The sequence below is a fragment of the Apteryx rowi genome, unplaced genomic scaffold (assembly GCF_003343035.1).
Source record: "Apteryx rowi isolate R43461 unplaced genomic scaffold, aptRow1 scaffold_522, whole genome shotgun sequence".
Taxonomy (NCBI): Eukaryota; Metazoa; Chordata; class Aves; order Apterygiformes; family Apterygidae; genus Apteryx; species Apteryx rowi.
Genome location: NW_020450786.1, coordinates 458,678 through 472,319, shown reverse-complemented (window position 1 = coordinate 472,319; position 13,642 = coordinate 458,678). Strand labels below are relative to the sequence as shown.

Genomic DNA, 13,642 nt, shown 5'->3' with positions numbered 1-13,642 from the left:
AAAAAGTAGCAATCATAATTGCTCATTTACCTATGAATTGATGATTTGGAAATGATTTCCATGTAAAGATAGAAAAGAATAAGCTTGAAAATGACTGCTGAAAGACTTTGCATGCTAATAGGGCAAAATTAGACTCATCAGGATATTTCAAATTTTCACAAAATTAATTTTGTAAAATATAGCCATAGAAAATGTCATTGAGTTTCTGAAAAAGTCCTGACCAGGCATAATTTGGGAACACCATGATCTATAGCAAACATCAGGACTAATATAAACAGGGGTGTCCCATTCCAAAAGAGCAACTTAAGTCTGAGAGTTCTGTTCATCTCCTTGCTGGGTCATGGAATTTATTCAGAGGTGCAAAAAGACACTCAGTAATGCTCCTCTTACAAGAAAATGAGTAATAAATTGTAAGAAAGGCCACAGGTTTGGATACATCTTATACTACCAGTCTGCACACTTTGTACTAGACACACCTCTATCTAGTTTAATTCCCTCATCAAACCGTGAGAACAGTCTGTAACGTTGTGCCCAGTACTTGGCCAACTCAGGATCAGCAGCAATCTCAGCAGGTACATTTCCTGGTACAGTTCTGTTCCTCCTCCTCCTTTTTTTCTGGTTCTTCTCTGCAGTCTTTGTTTCACCTACAACTGGAAGACACTGCAAAAGTTAACAATTACTGTTCTCATAGGCTAGGAATGTAATCGGTAGGTAGAAAGGTGTTAAGATACAAAATGCTGAAGTTTAACACCACTGCTAAAATTCCTTTATTACTGTTTACCAGATTATGCAGGTCAGTGGTTTAAATATTAAAAAAAAAAAAAAAGAAATGAAAAAAAAAGAGTTCCTATATAACAAGGGGAAAGATTTATCTGTCACAGTCCTATACATAATAAGACTTCACCCCTTATTTAACATTCTCCACGTTAGGCATCTTTTTCAACTGATAGCAATAAATGCTACACAATGAACAAACAACTGGATCACAGACCAATTTAATGTCCATACACATACAAGGAATAACAACCAAGCTGGACAAAAGAGTTTTACTCTAGAAATTCATAGAATTGAACTAAGTGTGGGAAGGATAAAACTATATGCAGAAACCTGAAAAATGTTAAATAAAAAGGTTCATACTATAGAGGATTTTTCGCCTAGAAAACAATTTTAATACCACACAGTCCCTAAAGCTCAGCAACAAGCAAAACCCAGCAGTCCATGCATTTATCTGAAATTAATTACCCTTAAAGGGGAAAAAAGAAGGGCATAAACTGGAGACCTGTTATGTTATGCATATGACCAACAATGGCTGTTTATCTACAAAGAACTACTATTAAAATTAAAGACAAGACCCGGGACTTTTGGTGCTTCAGGAACAAGTCAGTTCCACCACTACAGTTCTAAGCCAGCCTCACTACACAGAACTTGGACTAAAGAAGTCTCTTTGAATAAACAGAATAAATAAATACCACATAAAGCTCCTTTCCCAAATTACTACACTAATTCCATTGCCAATGGATTTCCAGTCTGTAAGAAACAGATGTACCTTGGCTCACATCTTCTGTTTCTACCCGAAGATAATCTGGAATATCCAGACAGACTAACTCTCTTCCAGAATCACATTCCTGCCTTCCCACACCCTGAGAATCACAGCAATTTGCTGTTGCTTCTTCTGTTTTCTCTTCATGGTTATTCATTCCAAGTTCACAAGTAACCACACTGGAAGACTGCGACTTATGGTTTTCAGCATTCAATTTCACATTTTGTGCAGTAACACTTTCCTGATCCTCCGAGTCGCTGCTTGTAGAAGATCCCTCTACTTTATCCTGAGGAATGGATTTCTGGGATGCAACTTCCTCCACAGGTTTATTAACCTGCTTTAAGAACTCCTCTACCTGGAATTGTCAAATATCACAGACGATTAGACTGTGCTGTTAACCAGGTACAAAAATATAGTTTAAAAGCATTATACTTTAAAAGCATCCTATCATGGATATAATCTATATCACATGTATTTTGAAAAGAGTAAAATATTCACAGAGAAAATATTGAGAAGCGTACGCAAGTCCTTAACTACTCCCTTTGCTCAATATTTTGAAACAACTAGTCTTTAGAAACTAGATACCAGGTACATGCAAAAGACAAACTCCATGAAATCAACTGATAAATGCAGTAAATCATTCACAAAAACATATGAAATAAATATAAACAAACTTGCCAACACAAGTGACGAAGATTACTGCCTTTTAATTAACTATCTTTTCTCTGATCTGCATTCAAAAAAATTGTACTCTGCCTCGCAGGTTCAGATAAACAGGTAAAATTAACTTCATACATTATAGTTCCCTTGTCTCCAAAATGCACCAAACAATTCATGTATTAAAGCATTTTACTGCACAGTAGAAAACTCACCGTTAGAGCTTAATCGATGAGATGTTGGTTCAAACTCTTCAAAAATATATGCGGATGCTCACTTTTAACATTACTATTACTATGTGGTGCTAGGCCTACGGCAGCAGGAAGAGTTCCTTACCAGAAAGTCTGAGGAAACATGTAATTTTTTTTCCAAAAAATCACAAAGTTCTCCAAGAACTATGCTGGCTTCGGATGCACAATGGCAATGGTCAAGCTTTTGATCAAAAACTGTAGCAATGGCATTTGAATTCAGTACAATATATGTTGCCAGCACTAGAAAACAGTGTTTTCTAATCAGGTATTAGTGAATGCCAGGCATCCCAGAAAAATGAGAGGTAACGTTTAAAAACTGAGGTAATAGATTTTAGAGAGATTTGACTAAGAAAAACGTAAAATGACAAATTTTTCTCCTCATGTTACTAATCTCTTAAGAAAAAATTCAGGGAAGCAATACAGGTGAAACTAGGTGCAGGTACTAACAAAAAAATTGATGTCACTAAACAGTGTAACAGAGTAGAAAGAATCAGGACTAAGTAACAATTGCTAAAAGTCTACAGAATGAAAAACCCCGTTTCTGACATTCTGTCAAATGACTGATTTGGATAATCAACACATGAAGAAGTCCTGTACTGTTCCTTTTCCATAAAAGGAGGAACCCTCCTCCCCCCCCCCCCAAAAAAAAAATTAGTAAGAATATGGAATTGCATAGAATACACTAACACATACTTATACAAACATTTTTCTCTCACTATTGAAATTCTAGCACTAACAAGTGCACTCAGATGCAATTTTAAACCAAAGATAGTTTTACTGACTACAGAAACCTCTAAAAGAATGATAAACCCAGATATTAGGAATGACTTTCACATAGCTTCACCATTAAGCTCACATTCTTCTTGACAGATTGCCAAGAGTCCTGCAATGCCTTTCAACATCCATCCTAACCTAACTACTCTTCACTAAGGAAGAAATCAAAAGATGCAAGAATGAAGAGTACCAAACTGATGCTTAAAAATGTCAACTGCTCTGTGCAATTTTTTTTTTAATTTTCATAATTCAACAACAGCTAAGGAAAATGATAAATCTGTGAATTACAGCAAGACTAACAATTAAACCTACCTTCTTCAAAGTTTTATTTTTTTGAAAAGATGTTGTTTCAGGTTCTTCTGGAAAGAAGATGTGTGTGTTTTTGCTCTTTCTTGGTTTACGCATGTCCAAGAATCTGGACTTGAGTTTTGCATTTTTCTCCAGGTACTGCACACTTCGGTGGGTGAAATCTGGAATTCCACCGTACCTGAAATAAAAAAGGAAGGACTGAGCTTCACCTTAGTTGGCCAATTTCCAATCTGGAAGCTTTAACATGAATGCACATGTCTGGAAAAGGTGATTTAGGCTAAATTATCTCTTTAAAAGGCATTTATCCCCTCTAAAGATTCTTTTTAAATAAATACAACCTGCAGTAGCTGCAGAACAGACATACCTTCAAGAGCACTGTATTTTTATTTATTATTATTGAAACATATATACATACTAAACAATTTATGTTGGCAATGTCTTGCAGAAGCCCTAGAGCTAAGCTGCAGTCCACCCTGTACTCTTGTTGCTTCTGCAGCATTGACCACGATATCTATAGGTCATTCCACTGAAAATGAAATTTCACTAATCCATACACTGGCAACATTTTATTAATGTGGAAGTTACCTCATTCTAACATGAAATGACTATAAGTTATGGTCTAAGTTCACAAGACTCCAAACTGAGGTCATTAACAGTTAGAGCCTTTAAGCATCTCTGATTTAAGTAGCTGACCCACCATTCCACTGTTATTTACACAACTGCCTTAAGAGATACTTCCTAGTCCTATTTAATTTATAAAATTGTACTTCTGTTTCAAAGCACTTTTCTTGTTCTTTAATTCACCTCCATAACTTTGCACCTCTCCCTCCCTCCTCCCCCCCCCTTGTTAAAGGCTTGCAGTTTTATTAGGAGCAAAGACTAATTTTGAGAAAAATCTTCAAACAGTTTAACAAAATTGGAGTGGAGACAAATGGCCTATTTGAATAATATCAACAGCACTGTTTTGCCGTGAAGAAACGCTGAATTTCTCATAGCAATTACTTTTGTCCTGTGCCACACTTGAAACCCAAAATAGAACAGGTTTCCTCGGGATCTTCCACTGGGTTCTCATCCACGTCCAGCTCATGACTAGGAAAAAAATGCAGATGAAGAAAAGTTACTGTTCATTAAAATGCACTTATTTTAAAGCTATGCCACTAAGGAACTTACCTATAGAGAACATTTATATGCTCACTTCAGTGAGTTCTCCCACATACTGCTGAAACCACCAGTCTGTTCATGTAGATGAACACATACCTTTTTAACCCCATTCTAGGAACATACATTCGTCCACAGGAGTTATAATATTCCAACTATTCTGAATCACTTCTCAAAGCATTTAACATTAAGCCCTACTCAGAATTGAGGAAGGTAAGTTCACCCTATTTCCGAATTACCTTCATCAACTATTATCCCCCCGTTAGCTATAATATTATCTACCTAATCTATCTAATATTATCTGTCTAATCTAATATTATTAATCCTATGGCGACAGCTTGTCTGCAGAACAATCAAGCCTCATCATTACCAGATAACAACTCCATCCATGCCTACAACTTTGAGATTGTGAATAAGAGAGGAAAGAAAAAGAGCTGTTCCTCCATCTTTGAAATTATAAATTTATTAGAGAAGAAAGAAAATGATTGAGGCAAGGTAGAGATTACCTATTTTATGATTTCCAGAGCACTGAGCACATTACTGGCAACATGTAATTCAGTTAAACGGTACACATTATTTAATATTGTTCTCATACCTTCTACGCTAATTACACCTAAAACAAACAAGCTATTCCATTGAATTTAATAATCTTGTCTCCTTCAGTGGTACAAGAACAGTAATGTTATGTTGCACAGAACTCAGCATCAAGGCCATACATTCTTTTCTAACGCAAAGGAAGATAAGAAATATCCATTGCTTGTTGTCAGGTAAAGTGGTATGCAGTGATGGAAAGCCAGATGGTTTTGTACCGAAGTGATACTTGACAATCCCAATAGAAGGAGCAGCAGTTATTAAATCAGAAGGCTTCTGGGCCTTCCTGCATTTGAGAAAAAAGGTGGTCTGAAGTTCATGACTTGCCTTCTCTTGAGTTTGGCATGTCTGTTTTCAGGAGGCTCTTCTTCATCTTCATTCTTGTCATCAAGCAGCAACTGTTCTTTGTCATTTGACTTTGATTGATATGAGCCCTGTGAACCTAAAAAGGTAGATAAGATCAATTTCCTTTTGCCTAATACATTCCTTATCTTCCAGTCCCAAAAGTATATTTGGAGATTTTTCAAACAGTATATTGACTGACTTCCTAAATCTGATAAATATGATACTGGTGCCAAACCACACAAATCTTTATCTATCTCTGTTTAGAGAGACAACATACCAATACAAGCTTCCAGTATTAGTTATGCTGTAGAAGTCTTAGCAATCCTAAGCAGGGCCAACTTTCAAATACCTCAGCTCTCCAAGAAGAATAAAATGCCTGCAAAGTACAAATTACAAATAGCTTCTTTTCTCCTCTTAAATTTTGTTTCCAGTTAACTAGCTCTTGAAGATATTCACATATGTCTAATACAAGAGGATTCCAATGCCTTACCTCATTTCTTGTTGGAAAGGAGATTTTCCTTCCATCTCTCCCACTCTAACTCTACTGTAAGATCAAGATGGGAGCATGACTGCTCCTTCCTTCCATGGACAGTCACTAGCAATGCACTCAAAGGTTTCTCCATCAAACTAACATCAAGTTGCTGACACTTAACTCACATACTCCATTACTCCCCTTCAGCAGAAGAAACCGCACAACGGTTGGGTAAGATGTTACACTACTGCTTACAGGGAACACTGACAGGTCAAACTGGCAGTCAGACTGTGGCACTTTCATTTGTTAGCACTAGCTATGAACAAATGAGGCTGGAGTTATAAAGACGACTGCAGTTGGTTGGCTAATTGATGACTTAATGTTGGAATAGACCTCTGAAAGTCATCTGGTCCACAGTACATTGTACAACAAAACAAACAAAAGAGTTTATTTACAAGTATAGTATTTTCAGACAAAAGGCAAAAAGAAACAGAACAGCAGAACTACATTTTTTTGTAAATATTTCTCAAAAAGCTGATCTTAAATAGGTCAGATTCACTAGAACGTCAACCTGAGTTTCACTCATTTATTTTAGACTACCAGAGAGAAAACAACATATCAGTAAAGATACAACTGCAATGCTAATACTAAGAGAAAAAAAAAAAGGCACTACCACTGTTCTCTCGCTACTTTCTTTAGCACATTTGGAAGATTTATGACAAATATGCTTTGTTAAAAATCAATTCTGGCTGAAGTGATACGTTCAATATACCGGTTTGACAGGAGAGAGAATCAGAGGGAAGAAAAAGGAATTAAATATTCAATGATCCTACAAAAACACTCCATCCACATTTTTAAATGACATAGTAAAGACACCATCTTGTTTTTTATATGCATCCTTCTAAAGAAATACCAAGAGAATCAATTTTAACTGATTTTGTATTACCTGACTGGTTAATACTTTTATTTTCATTAGAGGCACTCCTTTTCCTGGTTCCTCCATCACATGGCTCCTTTTGGCTTGAAACAGAAGGACACTGGCTTTCACTGTCAGACGAACTATGCTTTTGAGGATCATCACAGGTAACTGTTAGAACTGCTCTGCTCTGCTCCACTTCCTCCAAATTCAGATTTATGTTACAGATCCCAGAGATTATTTCACTGTGGGGCTCAGCACTTGAAGTAGGTGTTTCCTCACTTCTGATGTTAGAGGGAGACAACTCCGAGTTCAGGACTTGATTATATTCAGCATCTGGGCTGACAAAGTCCATTTTTGCTGAAGGACCGGTTTCCTGGGTAAGCCCATTAACTTTCACACTGTCGTTACATGAGCTGTCAGTAGTCCATCCTTGACTTGTCCAGTACTGAAACTGTTCCCAGTAATACCAGTACAGTTCCCTATAATGCTGCTCCCACTCTTCCTTGGTGTCAGGACTATTCCAAGGCTCAGAGGTTGTTGTGGCCTCAGACAACCTGACCTCTTCATGCTTTTCCAGCCAACTTTGCCAAAGAAGGCCCTCTCCATACTCACTCCAGTACCTCTCCCATTTTTCTTTAAGCTCATTGAGGAAGGCCTCATTAATAAGACTTTCTGAACTTTTACAGTTCCCTTCATTCATAACCTGAATTTTATTCCTGTCTTCACTTTGCTCTGTAGCTAGGGCTGGCTCATCAGAAATGGATTGGTTATGACCAACACAAGCTTTTTCATGAGATTCCTGCCCCATATTATACTGATGTTTTTGCTGTAACTCTTTCTTCTTTTTCTTCTTCTTTTTCATGATCTTTGTGTTATTTCTCTTTCTGTAATTGTCTATTGCCTAAAATATAATGAGAAAAGAACATATTCAGAAGCCTAGAACATATATGCAGTCTTCCCTTGTGCTCCTTCCAAGTACAGGCATACCTCGGAGATACTGTGGGTTCGGTTCCAGACCACCACCATAAAGCAAATATTGCAATAAAGCGAGTCACAAGAATTTTTTGGTTTCCTAGTGCATATAAAAGTTATGTTTACACTCTACTGTAGTCTATTAAGTGTGCAATAGCATTATGTCTAAAAGAACAATGTACAAAATGTGACACAGAGACACAAAGTGAGCACATGCTGTCGGAAAAATAGCGCCGACAGACTTGCTCGACGCAGGGTTGCCACAAACCTTCAATTTGTAAAAAAAAAAGCAGTATCTGCAAAGTGCAATAAAGTGAAGTGCAAAAAAAAAATAAATAAAAGCACAATAAATATGTCTGTACATTTCTGCTTCTGCTGTAACCCTCCGTCTTGCTATAACCCCACTGTAAGCTTTCTGCCTTCAAAAGGTTCAGCTGTCAGTGTTTCAAGGATCCTGAGCCCAACTCTGATATGGCCCAGCTGCATAACCTTGGCTCACACTTCTGAAAAAGTTGTGAGAAAGAGCTGTGAGAAAGTCTGTAGAAAGACAAAAAAGGCAGAATTACAGGCTGTGGGATTGTTGAGATGGAAGACGTTAGTAGCTCAAGGATTCAAGAGGAAGAACACCAACATAGAACAGTATAAAATCCTAAAGGGAAGCTAGTCAGGAATTGTTGGATTGCTGGGTTGAGGTCAGCAGTAAAACAGTAATTCAGCAACATCAAGGACCTGTTCCAGGGGGCTGTGCAGGCTGACCCTTACCACCCACCATCTGATACCTGTCTGACCAGTAAACACTGTTCACATGCCTTATTAGGGTGTACTTACCTTCTGTGTGCTTTTAAAAAAAATGCTTTATACTTTTAAGTTCCGTAAATCCTGCTTGCAGAGTCTCTTCATGCACGGCTAAAGATACCTGAAGACACTGACTCAAAAGGAGGGTGTAATATTCCTCTCATTCTACACTTATCTCTGAGATGGCTAACAGAAACACACGGAAACAGTTTGCCTTTAGAATTCCAAATGCCCTACAGGATGTTTTGGAAGGGAAGTAGAAAGGCAGAAACAGACTCCTATCCAAAAAAGGGAGCCATTTCATTTGTGCAATGAATACATTTCACTTGTTATAACAAACCCTGACTGCTACAGTTATCTAGTGCAACAGAAGGCAAGAACCTATTACTGAGAGAAAACAGTAAGGTAGCTTGTTGGTTCCATTAAATACTGCTACAGTTGCTTCAGTTTGCTACACGTGCTTACATACATAAACAAGATAGAATGACAGAACCATTTTTTTTCTTCAATGTTTTTATCAGGTAAAACTGCCAAATTTTGCCTAAACTGCCAAATTAAATTCAGCAGATCAAAGAGAAAAAGCCCAAAACAATCACATGGGCAAAAGACTGTGCAAGTGTACAAGACATTACTCCAAAGTCTAATCTGTTGCAATCCCTAGTTTTGTTGCACCGACAAAGGCACAAGGCGGACAATAAAGAAGGTTGTTTCAGAGAACTGGCACTAATCTTTCATTCACATTCCTCATAATATCATGAGAATACAGACTGCACAAAGCACAGTGCTTAACAATAGTCTAACAAAAACATATTATTTTCCCATTCAAGTTCTTTGCAGTATTACTATATAGCAACACAAATTACATATATACTTTGGGTTTGAATTCAGATTCCTGTAATGTCTGTTTACACGCCAATGTTTTAAATAACATCCAAGTTTGTCCTATTCATTTACAAAATTCATCAGGTGACAATCCCAGAGTACTCTGCCCAGAAGTACCTTTTCACCTCTAGGGAGCTCTACACTGTATAAAGTGAACAATGTGGTATACCTTTTTTCATGCAAGTACAACCTTAGTCTTCCTCTACAGTTGAGCTGCTCCCTACAGAAAGCAGAGTATCCAAGTCTAATTGCTGTCCTCTGGAAAAGCCTGGCTCTCTCCATCAGCTATAGGGGGAAAATTAGCTTTATATTTTTATCTAAAGATGACTAGAGCAGACAGTGTGAACACCCACGCTTAGTTTGGAGTACACCAGTTGTCCTGAGACAAACATCACTATGGCTGTTTTAAGCTAGCTCTCTCTAGTAGCAAAAGCTATACAGACACGGAAGCATAAAGCATAGCCAATATTGAGTTAAACTGAAAGATAAATTTTACAGGCTACACAGATCACAGTGCTGCTATGACTATACTGCTAGAAGTACTTGAGCTAGGCAACTTAAAGCCAGCTTGGCTACCTTTCCACAAACTGCTGTCTCAACAATAATTGAAGAGGAGACGTGCCCTTGCTTTTGTAGTTTGAAAACACAAAGCAAATAGAACAAAGTTTTACCACAAAGTCCCTGTGAGCTGACTGTCCACCGAACTGAAGAGGCAATCCCATACTCTTCATAAGCTCAGCCTCCGAGTCTAGTTCAACTTCTTCCTCATCCAAAGCATGATTAGTGTCCACCTTTAATGCCACTTTGGGACAATAGTTTTCTTCCTCAGATGCTCCTATGAACAATTATATCAAATAAACATAATCTGGCTTTGATACTATAATGCATCAGTCTGGCTACAAAAATTAACAGAATTGCCCCTTAAGTTTCCTTTCCCATTTCAAAGTTTCTTATAGATATTTGAAACTTATTAATAGATTATAGTATCTTTCATGTCTTGGTTTAGCTCATCAAAGCAGCAATATTAATACAAATGCAAATTTTTATATATTAGCTTTTGAAGAAATTTAACCCAATATTAGCACTGGCATGAATTCTGAACTTTTCAATTTTGTCATTATTTCAACTTGATTGGTTTCTCTTTTTCAGGAGCATGGTACATTCAGTATCCTAAAAAAGAAAGGCTAAATTTTCAAATGAGACCTCAATTTCTGCATGCCTTTGCCCTCAGGATGATATGCATACACACACACATTCTTATGAAAAAGAGCAAGTAAATGTAAGTAGAGAACAAGAGCGCATAACTGTCAGATGAAACCAAAAGCTAATTTCAACAGCCAAAAATATTAATTTCAAATACTTGCAAAGCAAACTACAAAACTGCCCAATAAACAACAGAAAATTTAATATAATAAAAAAATTCTTTGTAGGACTTTTTTTTGGCATATATCAAATCAACATTAAAATATGAGAGACTGCCACTTTTCTTACAAATCTTTTAAAACTAGGCTAACAAAGGTGACACAGTTTTACAAAAATATAATGTTTCAAGTACAGAACCTAATTCATTGAGAAATACGTGATCATCAATTGAGTTACTACTTGCACTTCTGTCTCGTAAGTAACATCATATAAACATAAAATGATAAATACCACTGACAAAGTAGGTATGTATTTTGATGAAATTTATGGAATACAGACTTGATAAGGCTTGATAAAACTTGAAAAATTTAAGGGTTTTTTTTGTCAGGATATATATACTGCCAAATTATCACATAGCACAAGGTTTCTCTTTTAAGTGATTACTTTCACCAGAATTCAGCCATATATCTACAAAAACATGGTTTAGATTCTGCTTCTTCACTCCATTCATGTTTCCTCCATCTAAGCAGCACTACTCTTTCTCAGCCTCTATAGGCATTCCCTTCTGTTGAGACTTCCTCCTTTGAAATCAAGCTATTATATGATGGTGGAGCTGACAAGATAGTAAAGAAAAAAAGAGATAACAAAGGAACTATGTTCAGATAGGCATATGTGGGGAATTCTGCAGATGGAGCAAGGGAACGGAGTTGAATTTGCCAGAGCATGCAACATTATCATTCCAGAAATACAAGCATGCTGAGCAAGAAACTAACTCCTGTGGTCCTCCTCATATGCTCCCTTGTGTACATGCGAATCTGAGTTTCCCTATCAGGGCCATTGCTTTTCCTCTGCCTTTGGGACCAACTCTGCTGCTCAGCAGATTAATCAACAATAGCCAACATCCTAAAAGCTGGGGTAGAGGCAGCAGGATGGTAGTGCCCTAGACAACCATCTAGGATCCACAGACCCTCCCTTATATAATTTATTTTTGAGTTAGGGAAGTAGAAGTGATTACTTGAGAGCAGGTCAGGCACTTGTGAGCTAATCTGCTTTCTGCAGATTGGAGGTTTTGTGAGCTGATAAGTCTGTGTGGACAGGAATAAGCATCGCATTCAGTTGGACACAACCTTCCACGTCAAGATTCTAGTAACTTGAAAATTATGTAAGAGCTAAATTATGATTCGCATTTGCCCCCATAATGAAAGCAGTGAAAACAAGCCAAAAATAAGCACAAAAAATATGGGTTGGCACCTACTGCACCTTAAATAAGCAAACATAACTCACTTTAAGCATGACTGCACAACCTATCACAGTACATTTTATTACCTTACCTGTACTAGCATTGTCTTCTTTGACATAGAAACCCTTTAATCCCAGCTTATATAATTTTCGATCCCTATAAAAATGAAGAGACATTGAAGCAGGTAACCATCAATAAATACACAAAGCAGAGAAAAAAAAATGGGAAAGGTAACACTTTAAAGACTGATGAACCATGTAAAAAGCCTACATAAGAGATGTTCAGAAAATGCTTTTGCTATGCAGGGTACCTGGGAGTTAGGTCCAGACTCGTGAAGGATTCCACTTAAGTCGAATTTAATGTCTTCAGTCCAAAATTGCAAATTTCTCAACTGTCACTCAAACTCTGAAGGCAACTCATCTCTGTGGATGCCTCAGTTAAACACTGACTGTGTTTAAGATCCAAAGCTCTGCTAATGGCCATTCCCATGGCCATACAGGATTCATGCACGTGCCCCATTAGGGTCCCCAAAATGATGGAATTCTTCTATCTTTGCCAGTCCAAGCCCATAAGTAATGACCTCTCGAAGCTCAATTAAGACTGGCTCTGCACAAACTGTGTCCACAGTTTCTACGTAGTTACCCAGTGAACAGCAACATCGGGACTCCAGTCCCCAGCTATGAAAGGAGCGCTGGGTTCCAGCGCTTTCTCCAAAGATCACACACTCATCAGAGATCCCCTTGAGCAGCATTGCCCTCCCTGTAGCTGAGAAACTTGTTCTTTCTTTCTGGCTCTGGGAGGCTTGAACTATTTTACCTGCAGCACATTCACTCTCAGGAACTGTTCGTAGCCTGTAGCCACTTCTGGGAACGGAAAATCCATTTGGAAACTCTAATGTAAAAGGTGAAACTACAGACTGAACACTGTAACTGCAAAGCTGCTGTTTAAACACACGGAAAAACACCACAATGCTTCCATTTGCCAGGGAGGAAACAGACTTTGCCGGACACTACTTCTGCGAGGTCCTCGCTGAAGGACCTGAGCGGAGAGCGACCCATCAGCTAAGACCACGAACACGATTTCGAGGCCTCTCGCGGCGCGGGCGCGCACAGCAGCGCGCCCCGGCCCGGCCCGGCCCGCCAGGCCTGCCGAGGAGGAGCTCGGCACGGGCGAGGCCTCGGGGCTGCTTCTTTTTTTGCCTCCAGCTCGTACTTTTAGCAAACAAAACACGGCTCTTTTCGGCATTTTGTCCGCAGCCGCCCCGACCACGGCAGCGCTAACTGCCCCCCCCGCCCGGGCCTGCCCGCCCCCGCGGCCCCGGGTCCCCGCCGCGCCGACGCCGCTACTCACTCGACGAAGGCGCGGGAGCAGAGGC

General features: G+C 38.5%; 1 protein-coding gene across 15 annotated transcripts in view; it reads right to left on the bottom strand.

The window, feature by feature from the left end:
* The window catches only part of TGS1 (trimethylguanosine synthase 1), a 30,415-nt gene extending 16,779 nt beyond the window's left edge, over positions 1 to 13,636 (bottom strand). For 12 of the 15 annotated variants that reach the window (XR_003255878.1, XR_003255879.1, XM_026080476.1 and 9 more), the window contains exons 1-7: positions 10,337 to 10,485; positions 7,044 to 7,917; positions 5,608 to 5,722; positions 4,534 to 4,620; positions 3,535 to 3,709; positions 1,547 to 1,895; positions 477 to 650 (exon numbers count right to left, since the gene is read on the bottom strand). Coding sequence is in view for 13 of the 15 variants with exons in the window: in XM_026080476.1 (XP_025936261.1) it covers positions 477 to 650; positions 1,547 to 1,895; positions 3,535 to 3,709; positions 4,534 to 4,620; positions 5,608 to 5,722; positions 7,044 to 7,917; positions 10,337 to 10,396 (1,834 nt within the window). In the remaining 2 variants the exon portion in view is untranslated. Of the gene's footprint in view, positions 1 to 476; positions 651 to 1,546; positions 1,896 to 3,534; positions 3,710 to 4,533; positions 4,621 to 5,607; positions 5,723 to 7,043; positions 7,918 to 9,834; positions 9,951 to 10,336; positions 10,501 to 12,358; positions 12,424 to 13,617 lie in introns of those variants that run through there. The other 3 variants (XM_026080488.1, XM_026080489.1, XM_026080479.1) reach the window with 2 other exon arrangements.
* Positions 13,637 to 13,642: the final 6 nt, after the last annotated feature.